The sequence below is a fragment of the Histoplasma capsulatum genome, genomic scaffold (genome assembly GCF_000149585.1).
Source record: "Histoplasma capsulatum NAm1 scaffold_2 genomic scaffold, whole genome shotgun sequence".
In the NCBI taxonomy this organism is placed as follows: domain Eukaryota; kingdom Fungi; phylum Ascomycota; class Eurotiomycetes; order Onygenales; family Ajellomycetaceae; genus Histoplasma; species Histoplasma mississippiense.
Genome location: NW_001813981.1, coordinates 667794 through 687503, shown reverse-complemented (window position 1 = coordinate 687503; position 19710 = coordinate 667794). Strand labels below are relative to the sequence as shown.

Sequence of the window (19710 nt, the reverse complement as noted above, 5' to 3'; positions counted from 1 at the left end):
TTGAAATTCATGGTAGAATGCAATCAGCCAGCTCGGCTATGAATCTGCCGAAAACCCCAATTTTTGCCAGTGTTGTTGGTTAGTTCGGCTATTTATAATAGCTCTCTGGATAATAAATAAATGGCTTTTGGGATGCACTCACAGTCATGCATCCCTCTCTATACTTTTTAACCACCTCCGCATCCTTGACGACGACATTGCATTCCACCCCATACTTGAAAACACAAAGAGGGGGGAAATCTCAACGAAGTGCACAAAATCTACTCCCCACCGAAATATGTCCACCGAACCTGCATACAAAGCCATTGCTCGCAAGAAGCTTGAGCAGCTCGAATCGCGCATTCCCAAAGCATGGCGTCTCGAGGGCCAATGGATCCCAACCGGTATGCTCTCAGCGGAAGAATCTGTCATGGTCACGGATAAATATGATTCGGTTAATGTGATGGATGTACCACGCAAATGTGGCCTGTTGAACGCAGAGGAGCTGGAGATTACGGAAAAATGGGACATTAAGGGATTATTGCAGCAGGTTGCTACAGGCGAGCTATCAGCTATGGAGGTTTCAGAGGCATTTTGCAAGGTTTCTTTTCCTTTTCCTTTTCCTTTCCTTTTATTTCCGCTCTTGAATTTTTCTCGACTATATATTCCTCGTGGAAGCTTTCATTCATATCTATCCTGTATACATGTAAACGTAATTCCATATCGCCTTGACCAAGCGCAAATCCCACTCAATACGTATTCACCACAGAAAGTGATAACATTCATCTCTTTGAAATATTATACATAAATACGATTTTAAATAACACATAGCTAACCGTCTCCAGCGCGCGGCAATCTGCCACCAACTCACCCGCTGCTTAACGGAGCCTCTATTCGAGCAAGCGCTGGATCGTGCCTCCGAACTGGATGCGCATTTCAAGCGCACGGGGGAAACTATGGGACCTCTCCATGGTCTCCCTATTTCTGTCAAAGACACCTACGATATCAAAGGCATTGACTCTACTACTGGCTTAGCCTGTCTTGCATTTAAACCAGCCACGGAAAATTCACCCCTGGTGGACCTGTTGCTCAACCTAGGCGCCATAATCGTTGCGAAGACCAACATCCCTCAAACCCTCGGCGCGCTTGATAGCGTAAATAATCTCTTCGGCCGCACTCTGAACCCCCTGAACCGCAAACTAACACCGGGGGGTAGCTCTGGCGGCGAGGGGGTGCTCGTTGCCATGAGAGGTTCAATGATAGGCTTTGGTACTGACATCGGTGGCAGCATTCGCATCCCAGCAATGTGCCTTGGGATCTACGGCTTCAAACCAAGCACGGGACGCGTCCCGTTTGGTGGCCAAATGAGCGGCAGTGTGCCTGGCAAGACACGGGTTAGCCTGCAACCTGTTGCCGGCCCCATTGCACGATCGATGTCAGATATAGACGTCGTGATGAGAGAAATTGTGCCGATAGCAGAGCTATATGGCGAAGATAGTATCCCCGGTCAATGGGGGGTTAGTGAGACACCACTTTCATTGACGAAACCGCGTAAATTCACCATTGGCGTCCTACCCTCCGACGGACGCATCCAACCTCTACCGCCCATCACTAACGTGCTGAACGAAGTAGCACAAGCCCTCCGCAAAGTCCCTGGAGTTGAAGTCGTCGAGGTGCCCATCCCCAAGGCGCTGGGTGATTGCCAACGCGTGGCAAACGAGCTTATGGGCCTGGACGGCGCTGGGCATATGGCTGATCTTCTAGAATCCACATCGGAGCCTCTCATTCCGTGGCTACAGACGAGGTTTAAGCGCGGCACACAAAAGACGCTTGCCCAGGCTTACGCGACTCAAGGGCGAAGGTCAGAAATAGAAAAGGAGATGATGAAGATGTGGACTTTGTCCCCTCCGTCCACTTCCGGTTTCCAATCTAGAGTCAGGAGAGTGGATGCGATCATCCACCCCATCGCCCCACACCCTATTCCTGAGCATGACCGTTACAACGCCGTCGGATACACATCCAGCTGGGTCCTACTTGATTACGCCGCTGGAACAGTGCCGGTGCGGAAATTCACAGAAGCGGATCTCGAACTTGGGAAGGAGATGGATGGCAGGATCTTATCGAATTGGGACAAGAGGAATATGGAGCTGTGTGCGTTTCTAGCTTTCCCTTTCCTCCCTCCCCTTTCCCTCCTTGCTATTAACCACATGGCTTGCAAAACAGGGAACTCCAATACCGTTGACCGACGCGTCTACCTCGATTCGCCACTGAGCATCCAGGTCATCGCCCCCAGGCTTCATGAGAACACCTTGTTTGAGGCGATGTGCATTATTGATCGCGCAGTGCGGACCCAGCATACCGGAAGCAGTGGACAGGGATGGAAGTTGTGATTTTTTCCATTTACCCTCGGCTGACAGTCATGGAACATTGACTATAGTTGATTTTGTGTTTTAGAAACTATATTATTCTGACATAGCACGCCCTAATATATATCTATACATATATATAGATAGATGCCGATATTATCTACGATGACTGATTCATGCATAGGTAGACGCGAAATAAGATTTAAGGAGTTTATAGCATGACTGGTTCCCCTAGTTTTCTCTAACAGTACATTTACATTGAAACATCAGCTCTATACCTTTGCAAGCACGATTCGTCTCGTCAGTGCAGGGAGGTTGACGAAATCGTGAACACCCTTTGATGTCGTGCTGCTAGGGGAACAACCGCAATAAACATAAACTGTCCCCAAAAGCCTAAGAAACGCATTTGAGGTAAGTGCTTAGAAACGGCATTTGAGTTGTGTATTCGGTGGTGCCCATAGGCACCGACGAAATGTTTTGATTGAACTGCCTAGAATCTAGAGACGCCTACCGACTATCTGGAAAGGCGAGTGGGACAAAGACATGCCACCCCTATGTATGTACAACTGGAACTATCCATACAACAACAGTAGTACGTGATAAAAGCAAAGGAAAATAAGTTACGGATAAGGATCTAAAGTTCCCGAACGGAAAGCTGATTCAAAGGCAAGGAAAACATAAGGAAGTTCAAAGCCATGTACCATGTTTGTGTACGTTTGGAACCGAAGTTGAAGGTGAATAAACCTGAAGAAAACAGAGGGAAGAAGATATGTAGAGAGAGAGATGTGAAACAAGAAAAATATTTTGCAAAGAAAGGGGTGGGTGGGTCATCTCCATAATTCCAGATAGGAGGATCGTAATGATCTGTTTTCAATATAGCCAAAAAGGCTGGCAGATTAGTATAGACTACGGATTAGGTCTTTGGTTGTCACACGAGTTATCGGTTCTAGAGGCTGGATTACAAGAGACAGATTTGGTCTGCCTTGCGAATGTCAGCGCAAGAATGATAAGCGAAAGAAAAAATTCAAACCAGGGTTGAAAATATTCTCATCCAATCCCTTGTGGTGATGGTTTGGAATTATTATGCGGTAGCCGCGGCAGATGGCATGCCATTTGGTGAAGCATGGCGTTTCGCAGGGTTTTCGGATGGCGCTTCATTCTGTGTAAAGTTAGTGTTAGCAGCGAAACCGATTTCGAGCCCGTTGAGCCCAAAAAACCAAATATCAACATAAAGTGAAACGAGTGCTGCTGGTTGGTTAGTAATTTTGTTTCTAAGGTAGCTACTTACATCCAACGCATGAATGTTTCTCTTTTGAACTGTTGGTTCAGACTTTTTCACGACTTTTTTCTTAGGTCGGGATGGTCGCACTTCTCCAGGTTGGAAGACATCTTCAGGAAGGTCGTAGCTATTGCTGACATCAGTAATGGTCCAAAAAATATTCAGGGGAGGGAACAGGTGACGCACTTGCGGACATGAGTAATATTGAGATCATTTATGCCAGGTTGGTACTGTGCCCATGAAGTGCAGGTACTTTTGAATATATGCGTGTCCGCCGAGATATCTAGCGATCTTGAGGCACCTTCGAGAGTCAGTTGTATCATGGTAAGTTATCGGAATGCCTACCTGGAACTAATGGCTTGAGTTCAAGTCCAATGTAGTATGTTGTCGTGTATAGTGTGCAGCCATTATCTCCATTGGGATGATCTGTTTCCGGCATTTTGATAGCCTCGCCGCCATTTTGAGAAGCCGCGGTGTGTTGGGGATCGTTACTCTCGTCGGTAGTTTCGGTTTTCGTGCCCTTCGCTTGGTACTTCATTGATCCGCCCATAACCTCTACGATCTCCTTCTCGTCCTTACATACATGAATTCTTTCGAATCCCTTCGGAAACGGATGGGCAATCTCGATCGATGATTTCCTATCGAGCGCTCCGACAAGATGTCGTAGTTTGGATTCCACAAGGCCTGACCACACAGATTGTGCATCCTTGCTGCGGCTTGCGGACGTGATATTGAGGTAATACTTATAATCCTGCGAGAAGAATGTGTGGCGAGTGAAAAGGTCGTTCCAAGACAGTTGCCCAACGAATATTTTGTCAGCAATATCCCCACCGCGTTTTAATTCTCGAAGAAGAACCGTCTTCGTAGATAGTGATACGTTGTGTGTCGCACACATAGATGGATATGCAGGTGTAATTATGGGCATTAGGTGATATTTATCGCCATGGTAAATCTAAACGATCCTGTTTGAGCGAAATACATCCGTAGTTAGAGCTTTGGAAACTGCACTTACCTGCGGGTTCCAAACTTTCATCTGGAGCGGACCTTCTTCTATAGGCTTTAGTAACACTGGTTGAGGCCATTTCCACTGATTCATTATGCGGAAAAACTTTCCCACGATCGCCGACCCTGTAGCTTGGGGATATAGCTGGCAGACTCTGGCAACAAGCATAGCCCATGCAACGCCTCCAGGGAACCCAACGATGTTTGAATAGATCGCTCGTCCTACAACAAACTGTATTAGCATCTGAAAAGTGAAACAGAGGTCGACGTTGCGTACGCTGTGCCCAAAGCTTGATTGCACGTAGCGCAAGCCGAAATGTCTTTTGTTGAGGGACAAGTTCCAGGATCTCATCCGTCACCCTTGTCCCGTTGACGCATCGTATCTCTTTCTCATCTAACCCACGTAGCAAATCCTTGTTCCTCAGGTCCAAATTCAGAGGCACGGAATGCACAAGGAGACGCGCATAGATAAGGTCAATGCTGATACCCGATAATTCAATTTTAATGATAGGAACGTAGGCATCTGGAACGGAAGTTAACTTTTCAATAGCGCCTTTCGGCGCCATATTTTCTAAAATGGGAGGAAAATCGGAAAAAAAGTCTTCGAACGAAACGTGTTTCGGGCCAACAACCAGGGTGTCAATATCAGATCCTATTGTATGACAATCGAAAGGTTAGTGTATACTTTCCCCACGCGTCGTAGGGCCGACACCTAGAATGCCAACGGACCTGGACCATATACGCCCAGACGATAACTGCCATATGTAAATATTTTCCCTCCAGCAACATCGATAGCCGCCTGCGACAAACCCTTGCGCCGGCTAACTACCTTAACAAACTCGACCGTCACCCGCTGGATCAGTTGTAATGTCTGTTTTCTAAGGCGAATGTAAAGTTAACGGTGGTGCCTCAAGAAAAAGACGAAAATAAAGAAGAATAGGAAGACAACTGAAAACAATAGTTGTTATCTGGATAAATACCTCCGCTCAGTCTCTGCCGGCGCTTCGAAGTTATTTTGTCGTTTTAGCTCGGTGGTTAGATCATCGTTGGCAGCGATCTCTGCTGGGGTGGGCAAGGCATTCGATACCGGAGGAGTCACTCCCCACTGCCTAGTCGGCGCTGCAGCCATAACGGTGAGGGCGGGCTGTCCCCTATATGACGATTCTGAACGCGATTTGGAGTTCACTCTGCCAAAATCGAGTGTTCCTGCTGCTTGCGAATGAGGCTATCATGGGTGGACAGATGGACAAGAGAAAATCAAGGGAGGAGACTAAGAGGCAGAAACGTGCAGTTGAACAAAGAAGACACATCCAGACTCACACGGTTGAACTAACAGAAATATGCAAAGAAAAGTGAAGGCAGGTGGCTGGAAGTTGGGCGAAGCCGTGTGAAGCTGTAGTCGGGTTGGTCTGGCTGAGTCATCAAATTCTAGACGCGCGGCAAAATAACTTGAGGCTGAATCCGCACAAAAAATCCCTAATATGGAAAAAGGCTCCTCATTGGTGAGTCAGGTCATGGAACCCTCTCTTGGAACATTGGAAGGTTTTGTTGAAGGCCCAGGCGTATGCTTGAACAACCTACATCTGCAGACAATTGGCTGTTCTTTTTTTCGCAAAAGAGGGAATGTACTTTTCTGAGTTTGCTAGGCACTTCATATCTTTCTGTGTGACCAGATTGGAAACCTTCCAAAAACTCTTGATGTGACAGCTGCTCTCTGTGATTGTGTATGCATGACTCATGTTCCTAGATTCTGCTGGGGTTTACATCAGCAAGGTGTTGAATTGCCATTCTGTATAGTTCTGGATTGGAGATGAACTTTTTCTGTGTATTATAAGACAGTCAGAGCAAGATGCTATTGCCTAATCATATAGTTGAAATATTCACAGTTGATATAGAAGGGCAATTCTCCATAGAGGAATCAGGGAAATCAGTCTAGTTTTGCTTGCAGAAGGTTGCACTAATGCTGAGGAGATATATATCTTAGAAAGACAACAAACAAATTATATTGACATGGCCTTTATCCAGTGGTCCTGGCTGGTGATACTCAGACAAATAGGCCCTAACCAACGCCACAGCAAACAGCAACTAACCTATGTCAGCGAAAGCAGTTATGTTGCTTTTCTCTTTGATGAGAGACTAAATATTGGCCGCCATATGTACAGTTACCTCTAGGAAATTTCAAATTTGAACCCTCATGCCATGGAGACTAAAGACGCAAACTATTGGGCGGCATCCTCACATGTATTAGGGGAATTCAATGTGTAGCCGCATGCATTGCAAACACCTAAAAAACCCGACCCTGGTTCATCTGCAATCCAATGTGGTAGGCCATCTTCGACTTGAGTTCTTCAATCAGCACACCCCTTTCATTTCAAATCCAGCCAAGTCAAAAAATAAGGATACTACAATCCAACTTAAAAAATTTTCAGCAAAAGCATGAAGTGGAGAATCATCCCGGGTTTTCCTGGGAATTACATAGGGTAGGCCTACACACTGCAGCGTACGCACGTCGATTGTCAATATCAGCTGTCTTCACGACGTAGAAGCAGACCATTAAAACCTTGGGTGAGAGCTAGCTTGGCATGAGGAAAGGGTCAATTCTTGCATTTCAGCGTAAGATGCTAATATATAATCATCACTCTGATCCTCAATGCTTGCTCCATGCATTAGTTAACTAGGTAGTTCAGATGATTGCGCATTATCCTATCACTTCAGATTCCTAGAAGCCAAAGAGAGTATGAACAATTTTACTCCTTCTTCTCATCCTTGCGATGAGCATCGTGGGTATGCCAAGGACCCAAGAGCGTACAGTGGATTCATACAACGTCGCCCTCATCTGCCCGATGGGGGTTGAATTAGCCGCGGTGGAAGGCATCCGCGTATATGAAGGAGCTTCTGGAGACAATCCCTCCATCCGAAATTAAGTAGACTCCTCTCGCGGTAGAATCCATCAAGGTACATCATTTCAAAAATTTTCAGCAATCAAATTGCCTGATGGGAAGTTAATGCAGCTTTGCAGGTGTCGGGACTCTCAGGGGGGATTGCAGACAAAATTTCCCAGTTGGAAGAGATGAACAAACTTCTTGTTTACAAGCGATAAATCTCACGTCCAAAAAAAAAAAAAAAAAAAAGAACGAATCCTTGCAGGTCGATCTCAAGGAGTCATAGGAAAATTTCCGCAGATGGACTGCAGGCGGTGGAGGATCAATTCGAGGGGAGTCCGGAGGAAACGGCGGGCGTCCTGAAGGCATAAATGCTAGTGGGGTAAGTGCTTTGACACGGTTGATGTGATAGACCTGAGCATCCTGCTTATATGTATGTTTAAAGTCGTGGGTGGTATGATTAGAAGCGATTGTACCGAACTGAAAAGGACGATACTTAAAAGATGGGCAGCGGGATTAACCCGAGTGGACAAATTTTTTGCAAAGTGGTTCCGCTCTCGCCGTTTTTTGTATAGCCCATCAGACGGTGACTTCTTCAATTTGAGTTGAACTTGAGTCAAGCAGATATCTGGCTGGTTTAGCGCCAATGCGGCTTGCGGCGTGGGTTTATATAGTATGCTAGTTCGCAATGGGAAGCTGTCAAATCAAGGATTTGGTAGGTTTAGCAACTTGAAACCTCTCACTATAACTATGTACTTCGGCTTACCAACGCTTAACTAGCGCTGGTAGTAACTAACTAAGTGGAGGGACATCCGACTCCTTGTCGATTCTCCAGCAAAGACATGACTCAATGGTCTCCTACTAATTTTGACCTCCTGGACTACGCCGCGTACGAAACATGAAACTTGAAGTAGACGGGAACGATACGATAATGGTGCTAACTGTTAGAGCTACTCTCGGTCCTCTTGACTTCTTTCGGCGGAGGCACGACCTTTCGGCAAAACAAAATCCCGGCCTGGTCCATTTGGAGTAAATATTGTGCTTTGGTGGTTGACACATGGGCAGCATATCGTCAATTGAACTCTGCGTCCCCTTTTAAGAGCTTGCACCCTCTTTACCCGTTAACCTCATATTTCTCCGTAAGAATGGGTAGCATCCGCCCTCCATTCGCTGAAGTTGAAGCATCACGGCCTGATTTCGACCATTCAGCGCCGCTAACCTGGACCAAATCACCCAATCCCGGTTGGAAGCAAGGACAAGGAGGAAACGATAACCAAGCCAGCCTGGAGAAAAACCATGTCGAAATCGACCCCTACGAAGCGGGCCGGACTGCACACCTCAATTACAAACTCATGATCTCCGCGATCGTGCCACGGCCAATTGGACTCCTGAGCACCAGATCAAGAGACGGGCAGACCTTAAACGTTGCCCCCTTCAGCTTTACGCAGATGGTCAACTTCGACCCCCCAATCATCGTCGTGGGGTTCACGGGAAATCCGGATCCGCCAAAGGATTCTCTACGCAACATCCTAGAAACGGGGGAGTGCGTTGTTAACACAGTGAGCGAATATCATCTTGAAGCTGTCAACCACTGCTCTATCAACGTGCCACATGGCATATCCGAATTCGAACTGTCAGGGTTGCACCCGGCCCCGTGCACGACAGTCAAAGCCCCTCGAGTTAAGGAGTCGATATTCTCGATTGAGACGAAACTCGTGGAAACAAAGGAGTGGAATAGCCGGGCAAATCCAGGGAAGAAGAGTGGTGTTATGGTGATACTAGAGGGGACGAGATTTTGGGCACGAGAGGATGCGATCGATGACGAGAGGAGCCTTCTTGATCCTGCTGTTCTTCGACCCGTTGCCCGTCTTGGTGGGATTTCATACCTAAGGTCGACAACTATGATGGAGATTCCACGACCCTCAGTAAATTAGGAAACTCTAGCATCGGGTTCTGGAAATTACCCGCCGCGTATGTAGACTATTTATAACTCGCTGGGATTTTCCCCTTGCACTTTTTTCCCTTACCTTGTGTTCTCCTTTTCCCTTCTTCGATAGAGCCGGATGGATTCTGAATTTCTGGCGCATATATACTTGCTTTTGCCTATGTATCTATTTATATTCGTTTCGACAACTGATAATGTTGGAGGTGATATCTAACTACCTTTGACCCAAGGATCGCCCGGCTAACATTTACTAGAAGTACTAGTATTTGATGCAATCCCTATATGTTTCGGCAATGTGACCAAGCATCGTGTTTGGTATATTGTATCTGGCATGTGTCCATTTAAGCCTTTTCGTTCCCTTGGTCACGATTGGCCCCGCCCTCGAAAGCAACGAATCCAATGCCGCGTTGCTGCCAAATGCGCTTGCCAGTCCGCTTGCAATGCGCGTGTCAGGCCACTCAACCGCGACAGATTCGGTATGTTTCTACCGATCGGCAGCCTCAACCAAGAGACGCAGGGTTGCCGCAGCGTTGGTTTCCCCCTTGTTTAGTGCTATGGTTCAAGGAGAATCCGCGACCTTGGTTCCTGGTATCTGTGACTGATTAAAAGCCAACAGTTGCATCTCGCACATCCTAGCTGCAAAACTTGTCACAAACCGAATGATGGGGCAGATGGACGTCCTCTCCCTTCCGGTTAAGAATTAACCCATTTATCTGATATTTTTGCTTAATTTGTTTTTATAATACATTCCTCAGTTCAGCACCCTGCTTGAGCAGATTTCTTGCTGTGATATCACTCTAATATTTATTGTTGCTCAAGCTGGCCTTCCTCCCCCTCGACAAGAATGGCGCATTGGCATTTATGGATATAGATACTTCTGTACTTATGTAAATAGAGATTCCCCCCTTTTTTTGGCCACAATGTTTTTGCCTTCCGGACCTTGTTGTCCATTGATACCCGACTTCTGGTGCGAGAAATTTGAACTTACACCACTGGAAATGGATTTACATTCTGGATATCCTCAATGATAGCTTTGGTGGCATTGATTTTTGCTGCGAGTTGTCATATTCTTCTCTCTTACGTTTTGCGCACTCTCAAAAAACATTTGACAAAAGTCACAACATATTGGTGTGTCATCGGTCTCCCGCATCATCCTTGTCGAACCTTTAATTTCTTACCTTTGTGATAGGCGGGGGAAAGTGGGATAGCAACCATCAATGGCTGCACTAAAAAGCCGTTGCAGATGTTCTGCTCATCTAGTGGCCCAGCCCAGGCCCTGCCACATTATTTCTTTTAATGGTTGCCCCTAACAACGCATATCACCCCAACCTCCTCCAACAACTGAGGACAAGAAACTCCGACATTTGTTTGAACAGCATTTTCTCCCTCGACTCGATATCAGTCGGCATTCAATATTTACAGAACATAGCGGATGGTACGGAGTATTGTTATTGCTATTTGCTAATTGCAAGATTCAAACTTCCTTTTCGTCACTGAAGGCCATCCTCATGGCACATTGATATTGCATATGAAAACAGGTTGTATATATTCTTTTGTGTGCACTGTTTACGATAGATTTTGTGCAGGTGAAATCTTTGAGCCGATCGAATAGCGTTTACCTAACCGATCTACCAGCAAAATAAAGGGCAAAGCTTTCAGCGGGCCGGTAATCAAACTTAATTCGAGCGCGGGGAACAAAGCACATCAGCAAACAAATATACATAGTACTCAGGAAAACTGAGGTCATGGCGGATTTAGCTCCTAAAGCGGAAATATCGGATGCCGTGGATGCAAGTGCCCGTGATTTTAATGAAACCGATCTGTCGCAATCATGCGCAATCATGAATGAGGGAGAGTCGCATCAGTTTGAAGCGAATGCCACAGCTTCCACACCCGAACCGGAAACAGCTTCCTCGGACCAGCAGGTGGAAACTGATGGGATTACTGAATACCATGCATTTGACCATAACCCCCACGAGCGACCTCATTCCTCCTCTTCTCATGCTTCCGCTACTTTTACTGGTGATGACGATTATTTCGATCAAGAGGGCCGACATGCCGCAAGGTCAACATCAAGTCGCTCATCCATTTCTTCTTTACCGGGCTCCGTCGTCGTATATCCTCCAGGAAAGCATGATTACAACGGCACCATTACCCCATCGAATTTCCGCGGGCATTATATGCAACATTATATAGAGAGTAATAATGACCAACCCATTCCCGTGGACAGCAAGGACTTTAAAAAGAACACTTATACCTCCCGGCTTTCAAAAATTGCGCCTGGCGTTCGAGATCGTGATTCGCCTTTTAGACACCCTAGCTCAGTGCTTGCGATGCAAATGGGAGATGAGGAGGATTGTGACGGGTATGGGTATGAGTACGACAATGAGAAAACTACACCATCGCGATATCGGAAGCGCCGGGGCAACGGCCGTGGCCATTCGTGCCAGAGTGTGTCGGGGATGTCCATGCGCTCGCTGGTCTCGACGCCGCCGTCTGCTAGGTGGAATTATAAATCACCACCGACAAAAGGGGAGCCAGTACAGAAGGAGTACCCACTAGTCCTTCTCCATTGTACTTTGCTCCCACCGTCTCTTACACTACCGCATGGTTTGGGAAGACCTAGTGCGCAGCTTCTCGAGGAGATTTTGCCGGAAAAGTACTGGGCGAGGTGGAAGTTGTTGGAGGATAAGATTGTCAATTCGGGTGTGCTGAGGGATCGCGGGTTGCTGATATCTCATCCCCAAGAAATGTATGACTTGCTTGAGGAGCGGCTATTAGAGAGTCTAGAGCTGGTTCGGCCAAGGTTGGGATACGGGCATTTCCTTGGTCGGGAAGATGAAGACAGTGCGGATGATGGAGGTAAGAAGGCTGATGCGAAAGAGGATTGCGGAGATTTCAGCGATGGATGTGAAGGGGAAAAATGTGCTGATTGTGGCGCACGGGTTCTTCGGCATTTGGAAGGGGAAAAGCGGAAATGGGAAATAAAAGTCTATGCTGCGAATGGACTAATGAGAGCTGGCGCTTGGGCGGCAGCGTGGAGAGAAATGGAAAAGGTCGACGTCGAAGTCGGATTGGCACTCCCGGTCGAGATAAAGCGGGAACTAGAGCGGAGAATTACTGAAGAGGGTAAGATGAAGATCGAGCAGGAACTGCGGTTGTTGGAGGAGGAACAACGGAGGAGAGAGATTTACGGTGAACCGCCACCACCCACCCAGGAGGCAATAGATGGGCTCGGAGATGATGTGGTTCCTCCCTTTCAATCGGATTTTGACAGGCCATCACCTCCTCCTACTTTCGAGCAGCCAGAGCCACGGGCAACAGTTCTCTCCGTGTCAACCTATAAGCATGGACATGAGCATGAGATGATACCCGCCAAATCTGATGAGATTGATTTGCAGACTCTTTGCGCAAATTACATCCGTGTTCTCGCCAGTGATACACGGAACGTCGCGCTTGCTTTCCTAAGTGTTCTTGTCCTCTACTTATCGATTACCCTGACGAGGAGAGGAGGAGTTTTTATAGACCCCACATCAATCCCCCCGCATGCCCCTCCGCCAAATATCTCGACGCCAATAGCTATTGAACGTAGCCGTCCCTCAGTCGTTGGTTTTCCTGTCATCCCATCCGGTCAACCAGGATTTCCACTGAGTTCTGAGATGGATGACGAAATGACCCACACAACGTCCGCGTGTGCGAGCCCCATATTTGAAATGTCATCTATTAATGGTATTCCATTAGAGCAAACTCTCACATCGCAACACACACCAAACCGTTTTGCACATCTTTGCCAAAGTGAATCTCACTCTAGTGAGCCCTCGATTCAGCCCCAAGCACCAGCTGCATTTAAACCTACGGTATTAGCTGAACCAAACGATTCCTCGCCAAGGAAGCACCGTGACACCGTTTGCTCATCAGTTCAGCATATTGCGCAGCCCGCTCTGCAGCCAACCATATTAAACCCAGATGTCATAAGTGAGCACCGTACTGTTGCGTCCTCCGCTCAAATGTTAGAATCATCTCAACCGCTGGTAGGCGTAGAATGTCAGCCATCAGCGGTGGTTTTAACATCAACAGGAGCTGAGGGTCCATCGGCAGAAGGGTAACACAGTCACCGCAAGTCATGATACACGACGTGGAGAAAGATGTGGAACGACTAGAAACAGAGCCAGTACCGCTTCCTTGTTGTGTTTGGATGCCAGTTGACAATTAACACAACTTGTTTTGCGTTTATGAACTAGTATGACTATAGCGATGAGGAAGACGCAGTTTCTCGGTTTTGGTTTCTGCGAAGATGGGGCGTGAAAGTCATTAAATGGTGGTTCTGTCTTTTGTTTTCGTTTTATTTTCCCGCTTTGATAAGCAAAATGAGAATTTGCTTACCCCAATAGCGGGGTGGTAATTTCCTTTTGACTTTGATATCTAAATTTTGCATTAACCTTCGTCCTTGCTTTATACATCTCGTCGGCCGCAAGGGCCCTTCTCCCTCACCGTTCTCTGATTATTTTCGTGGAAGCATGGGTATTTATACGAGCCAGTGCTCTTCGCGTGGATTATTTCCTTTTTTTTTTCTCGCCCTATTTTTATTGAGTTATTTGCTATGTTCTGCATTGTCATGTGCCATCTGCTGGTTTTTTGAGCAGAGTTATGAATTGATGAAATGTTTCAGGGACATATATATGTACGTAGATTAGTTGATAGATAGATAGTCTATATGTAGCTGCTAGGAATTAGTACAGAAACCTTTGCTGGCAATTAAAGGCAGTGTTTCTGCAACACATCTGCTATGTGGCAACGTATAGATACGTCTGGGATCAGTGGTATGCAAAAGCACCATAGTTCAAGATGAAAAGAAAATAACAACGAAAGTCTCACACATCCAACCAGAATTCCGGGTCCACCGATCGGTTTCTCTTTTGAGCATGTCTGAAAGATAATCGCTTGATCTTATCAACCCAGGCTTCGAACCCCACCATCTCCGCTTGAAGGGAAACGAAATCCATGCTCTTGGGGACCTGCTATTACGTCTGCCGAATATCAATACTTTTACCCGATCAATCTACTGCCCCAAATCAAAAGCGCCTTAACCGATAGGTCTGGTAGCATGGATGAGGTTGGTGCCGACAGCTCGACATGACTTTTATTCCTCGTATCACCCCAGCTTTCTTCACTTGCATGACTGGGACAAAAGATCATCGGTATCGTCATTTTTGCTACGATTGTTCCTGTACAGAACATGAACATGAGGAATAGGCCATCATCAGAGACCGGTGGTTTTGATTACGATGGAAAAGAACAAAACGCGGATTGGCAAGCTACGACATCATCGGCCTAAGAAAGCTCTGGAAAGGTGTTGTTGGACCACGAACCTCGATAACTGGAGGGACACTGTCAGCCAAAAAGTGACGATACCAACGATGTTGAAAGAGGACTGAAAACCCATGGTAGCAGATTTTGGTATTTTGATATTTGATGTGTTAAATTCGGAAAACCCTAGAATCAATCTTGATTAATCGCTTCGGCATCAAATCTACGTGGGTATTTCTGTGCCCTTTTCGCATATTGCTAGAGGTGGTATAGCGAAATGAAGAGTTGTGGTGAGTATAGCTGGAAAGATGGGTTGGTATGGGGTTCAACAACTTGTATTACAAGGATGACATCATGGCAACAGAGATTTCCTCCCATCGTTTGCTCTCCTATCACCTATGGCCTCTTGGTCGCGAACCCCTCGCCATAGCCCATGGATGTGCTCTCCTGCGATCTTTGACCAGGTGTAAATGAATTGAGGGTTGGCTCCGATTTGCCCAAAGATCGGGTAGAGAGGACTTAAGAGGTTTGTAGCAGTGAGGGATGTTGATGTTAACGTCTAGAGCTTTTGAACCTGCTGACCTGGACATACCACGCCAGTGGATGACAAGGCTGTGCTTCTGGAATGGGAGTTCCTCTGGATATTGTTGCTCACCCTTTAGCCCCAAGCCCAGTTCCAGCACAAGTGGAGATGGAGAATTGGAAGAATGTTGTTGTTTTCCGCCAATCGCCGCCCAGCCTGTGGGAACGAGGGTGACTAAGCCTGTGATCCGCTATTCCATATTTACATTAGTGTGGCTGCAGACAGATTCTCAGCATTTCCGGGTCCCGTGATTGGCCGCGAAAAGTTTTCGGAGCCTCTTGCTTTCTAAAAAATTCTCATCGCGGATTTCCATACATTTCCTCTCCAACTTTATCCGTGGCCATATACTAATAATTCCCCTCCCCCTTTCCCCTCCCCCTTCCTCTCCCTCTCTTCCTTGTTTCGCGTTCACTCGCTTGGTTCGTGCTATCTCTTCTTTTTCAGAATGGCTGCTGCTGCCCCTTCTTCGAAACTGGATGGCATCCAGAAACCGGCCCTTCCCACCCCCCAGGGGCCCCAGATGAGCGGCCTTAACCTGTACTCAAGATTCGCCTTTGCTGGCGCTGTCTGCTGTTCAGTTACCCATGGCGCCCTCACACCTGTCGACGTGTAAGTCCCAGAGTCTCATTGCGTCTGTCTGTTATGAGCGCTTTGGAATTGCGGCCGATTCGCCGATATTTACCCGTGGCTAACAATGGAATGTCTTCCAGCGTCAAGACAAGAATCCAGCTTGATCCAAAAACCTACAACAGAGGCATGATTGGGGGATTCAAGCAGGTCGTTCAGAATGAAGGAGCCGCGGCTCTGTTGACCGGTTTTGGCCCAACTGCTGCCGGTTACTTCCTGCAAGGGGCCTTCAAGTTCGGAGGTTACGAGTTCTTCAAGAAGCAGTCCATCGACTTCCTTGGCTACGAGACTGCGGCCAAGAACAGAACCGCCGTCTACCTCGCCTCGTCTGCGCTTGCTGAATTCTTCGCTGATATCGCTCTCTGCCCCCTCGAGGCTACACGTATTCGTCTCGTTTCCCAACCCGAATTTGCTTCTGGCCTAATGAGTGGATTCGGGAAGATCCTCAAGAACGAAGGAGTTGGTGCTTTCTACTCTGGTTTCGGTCCTATCCTTCTGAAACAGTAAGGGCTTTCTCCCCAACCAACCAAACAGCGCCCGTGCGTATCACATTCATTAGTAAGTAATATTAATTCTTGAACAGGGTTCCATACACTATGGCCAAGTTCGTCGTTTTCGAGAGAGTCTCGGAGGCTCTGTACCGTCAGTTCGATAAGGAAACTCTCTCCGATGGGGCCAAGACTTCTATCAACTTAGGATCTGGTCTCATGGCCGGTTTTGCTGCTGCTATTATCTCTCAACCCGCCGACACCATGCTTAGCAAAATCAACAAGACCGAAGGCCTTCCAGGTGAAGGAAATATGTCCCGCTTGATCAAGATTGCAAAGGAACTCGGACTCCGGGGTAGTTTTACCGGTATTGGCGCTCGTCTCGTCATGGTTGGTGCTATCACTGCCGGCCAATTCGGTATCTACGGTAGGTTATTTGTTCGTTTGCATTCGCACTTCCCCCGCATCAACGATTTACTGACCTTTCCTTTCTCTGCAGGTGATATCAAGCGCGTCCTTAACGCCACGCAAGGCGTCGAATTGAAATAGAGTAGCCCTTGATTCCTTGGTTACCCAATATCCACCACCCACCGTTTCGTTCAACTCTTTCGATGCGTTAACCTCCTACAATACCCGGTCTCAACCCACTGTGTGACCTCTCATATATCCCTAGCAGGTCCATCCGGGATGTATATTTTTTATTTTTTTTATTCGTCGTGTTGGTTTTTCATGTGTCAGTTTTTTTTTTTTTTTTTTTTTTTTTTTTTTTTTTTTTTGATATAAAAAATGAAAAGTAATGAAATACCAGATAGACAAAGCTGCTACTTGTGTTGAAAGAACCATGTCCCCATATAATTCAGCCTTCATTTTTTTTCTTTTTTTCGTTTGTCTTCGTTTGTCTCTCTTGGTTTTCACAAAATTAGCATGAACTATCTGCCTTTCTTCTTTTCTTCCTCTGCTGTCTGGTCTTCCTTGTCAGTTATTTTATTAGAGGACAATTTTCTATTGTATCTATAGATAGAGGGTGATGGATCCCTGGTTTTTCAAAAGGACTCTTGTGCTTTTCCATAGATGGTGTGTTCATAGATTCTCACATCTGTTTTGTCGCTGTCATTTGCATTCAAGACTATGATCCTTCAGAAAAGTGTACGTTATTTGCCTCATGACGATATTTCTTCTCCATGGTTCAGCCCATAGGTTACGTTATACGCTGGACGCATCAACACTTGATTCGAGGAGATACAGCGCGATATCCATGGTTGCATCTGCCATCCTGCGGTCATAGACAACGGGCTCCCAATGATTGCCAAGAAATGACTGCCTGTTACGGTTAGGCGGGAAGGTCATCCTCCTTTACCGCGCTCCAACCCCGGCTAGACCTTAGGACAACGCGGCTTTTTCCCAACATACCAGACAGCTAGAATATGCATATATATACCCAAGATACCTGTCTCCCTAATCCCATCTCCATCTTCCCATCCGCATATCTATATCAGAGAGCCCTGTTCCTTCGTCAATTCCTCTCATTCCAAGGTTACCCCTGAACTACCCATTGGCCTATCACAACCCGAGGCCCAACTGCCCCTGAAACCTTATCTAACGCCTTGAAAAGTTTCAAACTTGGAGAACATCAGGATCACACCTCTTGAGAGAAAATAGAGCAGAGAAGAGAAGACCAAGGACCAAGCCGTTTATGCATATCCACTAAGACGTACGTGTGCATGTGTGCGTTAACACATGCGTATGCGGTGATGTTTTGAATTTTCGTTATCTTATTTTGAAGAGAAGAAAAAGAAAAAAAAAAAAAGACTGTCTGCATTTGGTTGCTGAAGGTGATCCTGTTGAGGCTGCTTAAGACGGCATCTGTTGGGACATTCATTTTGCGGGAGAATGGGGTCTTTTATATCGTCGGCCTACCAGCACATATTTCGAAAGCGAGAGACGCAATGGCTTGACATTGACGGTGAGTATTTATTGCTTTTCTTGTTCCTCTGAAATACTTTATTTTAATTTAGCTTTCATGGGGTGCTTTACGCTTCCTGTTTTTTCTTGTTTCAATTTATCTGTCTGGTTTCTTAAATTCATTTCTTGTGGGTTGATCATTTTTTATTCGACTATTTTCTGTTTTTTGCTTGTGTATTTGATGGAAACGCTTCAGCTCCAAACACGTTGGTCGTTATCATCCAGTCGCCTTTTTTTTTTTTTTTTTTTTGTTTTTTTTGAACACAATCGCCACAAATTTCCTTTGCTAAACAATTTCCTCAGACTTCGACCTTGACGAGCCGGGTGAGCCAAACCAGCTGATGTTTCAGGCCTTCGAGTGGTACGTGCCTGATGATCAGCGACATTGGCTACGGCTGCGGGCAGCCCTACCAAGGCTCAAGGAAATCGGTGTGACCAGCATACTGCTCCCACCAGGCTGTAAGGCCATGAGCCCGTCCGGCAATGGATATGAGTTGTATGACCTTTACGACCTAGGCGAGTTCTATCAGAAAGGGTCGAGGGCCACCAAGTGGGGAACTAAGGAAGAGCTGGTTGCTCTTGTGACTAAGGCGCATGAGATGGAGATCCGAATCATTTGGGATACGGTGCTTAATCATAAGGCTGGAGCTGATCATACGGAGAAATGTAATGCGGTGATGGTTCATCCGAAAGGTGGGTTTCTGGCCATCTAATCTGAGTTTGCTAATGGAGAATGGGGATGGGGACGTTAATATGTCTATGGACTCCAAAATATACAAGTGCCTTGTTGATACTAATTCTAGAGCCAAAATTTTAGACCGCCGGAAAGTCATCAGTAAGCCCGTGGAAATTGAAGGTTGGCTGGGTTTTACCTTTCCTGGCCGGGGGGAACGGTACAGTGAGATGAAATATCATTGGTACCATTTTTCAGGAGTCGATTTTGATGCCCTTAATAAGAACAAGGGAATATATAAAATCTTGGGGCCTGATAAGAACAAAGACTGGGCGCGGGACGTCAGCAAAGAGAATGGCAACTACGACTATTTGATGTTTTCAAATCTAGATTATTCGAACCCAGAAGTTCGTGAGGACGTCTTCAAGTGGATTGAATGGATGGGTGACCAGCTCCCACTTTCAGGCCTAAGTGGACGCTGCCAAACATGTTTCATCTGGGTTTGAGGACTTGTCGCTCACGTCGCGACGTGACCGCTGTGCTGTGCTGATATGAGCGAGTCGCGAGCTCTGAGTATCTAGGCGATGATACATGTCTCTATTGATGTGCATAGTCGC

The 19710-nt window shown here is 46.6% G+C and overlaps 7 protein-coding genes across 7 annotated transcripts; 5 read left to right on the top strand and 2 right to left on the bottom strand.

Annotated features, from left to right (window-relative positions):
- Positions 1-277: 277 nt before the first annotated feature.
- HCAG_02303 (predicted protein) lies at positions 278-2518 on the top strand (the record flags this gene model as incomplete). The annotated part of the gene is made up of 4 exons (XM_001542082.1): positions 278-383; positions 811-2130; positions 2203-2321; positions 2489-2518. 4 exons carry the CDS (start codon positions 278-280, stop codon positions 2516-2518), a joined length of 1575 nt encoding a protein of 524 aa, XP_001542132.1.
- Positions 2519-3426: 908 nt separating this feature from the next.
- Positions 3427-5755, bottom strand: HCAG_02302 (Poly(A) polymerase PAPalpha; the record flags this gene model as incomplete). Its single annotated transcript, XM_001542081.1, has 8 exons — positions 3427-3504; positions 3634-3751; positions 3811-3907; positions 3970-4576; positions 4637-4848; positions 4904-5278; positions 5356-5504; positions 5607-5755. 8 exons carry the CDS (start codon positions 5753-5755, stop codon positions 3427-3429), a joined length of 1785 nt encoding a protein of 594 aa, XP_001542131.1.
- Positions 5756-8653: 2898 nt separating this feature from the next.
- Positions 8654-10157, top strand: HCAG_02301 (conserved hypothetical protein; the record flags this gene model as incomplete). The annotated part of the gene is made up of 3 exons (XM_001542080.1): positions 8654-9380; positions 9708-9929; positions 10090-10157. 3 exons carry the CDS (start codon positions 8654-8656, stop codon positions 10155-10157), a joined length of 1017 nt encoding a protein of 338 aa, XP_001542130.1.
- A 100-nt stretch (positions 10158-10257) lies between these two features.
- On the bottom strand, positions 10258-10668 carry HCAG_02300 (predicted protein; the record flags this gene model as incomplete). Its single annotated transcript, XM_001542079.1, has 3 exons — positions 10258-10330; positions 10442-10505; positions 10632-10668. The coding sequence occupies 3 exons, from the start codon at positions 10666-10668 to the stop codon at positions 10258-10260; spliced, it is 174 nt and encodes a 57-aa protein (XP_001542129.1).
- Positions 10669-11198: 530 nt separating this feature from the next.
- Positions 11199-13317, top strand: HCAG_02299 (predicted protein; the record flags this gene model as incomplete). Its single annotated transcript, XM_001542078.1, has 3 exons — positions 11199-12315; positions 12490-12923; positions 13195-13317. The coding sequence occupies 3 exons, from the start codon at positions 11199-11201 to the stop codon at positions 13315-13317; spliced, it is 1674 nt and encodes a 557-aa protein (XP_001542128.1).
- A 2471-nt stretch (positions 13318-15788) lies between these two features.
- HCAG_02298 (mitochondrial phosphate carrier protein) lies at positions 15789-17007 on the top strand (the record flags this gene model as incomplete). The annotated part of the gene is made up of 4 exons (XM_001542077.1): positions 15789-15952; positions 16054-16473; positions 16554-16885; positions 16958-17007. 4 exons carry the CDS (start codon positions 15789-15791, stop codon positions 17005-17007), a joined length of 966 nt encoding a protein of 321 aa, XP_001542127.1.
- Positions 17008-18348: 1341 nt separating this feature from the next.
- HCAG_02297 (predicted protein) lies at positions 18349-19599 on the top strand (the record flags this gene model as incomplete). Its single annotated transcript, XM_001542076.1, has 3 exons — positions 18349-18421; positions 18724-19113; positions 19238-19599. The coding sequence occupies 3 exons, from the start codon at positions 18349-18351 to the stop codon at positions 19597-19599; spliced, it is 825 nt and encodes a 274-aa protein (XP_001542126.1).
- Between the last annotated feature and the right edge of the window lie 111 nt (positions 19600-19710).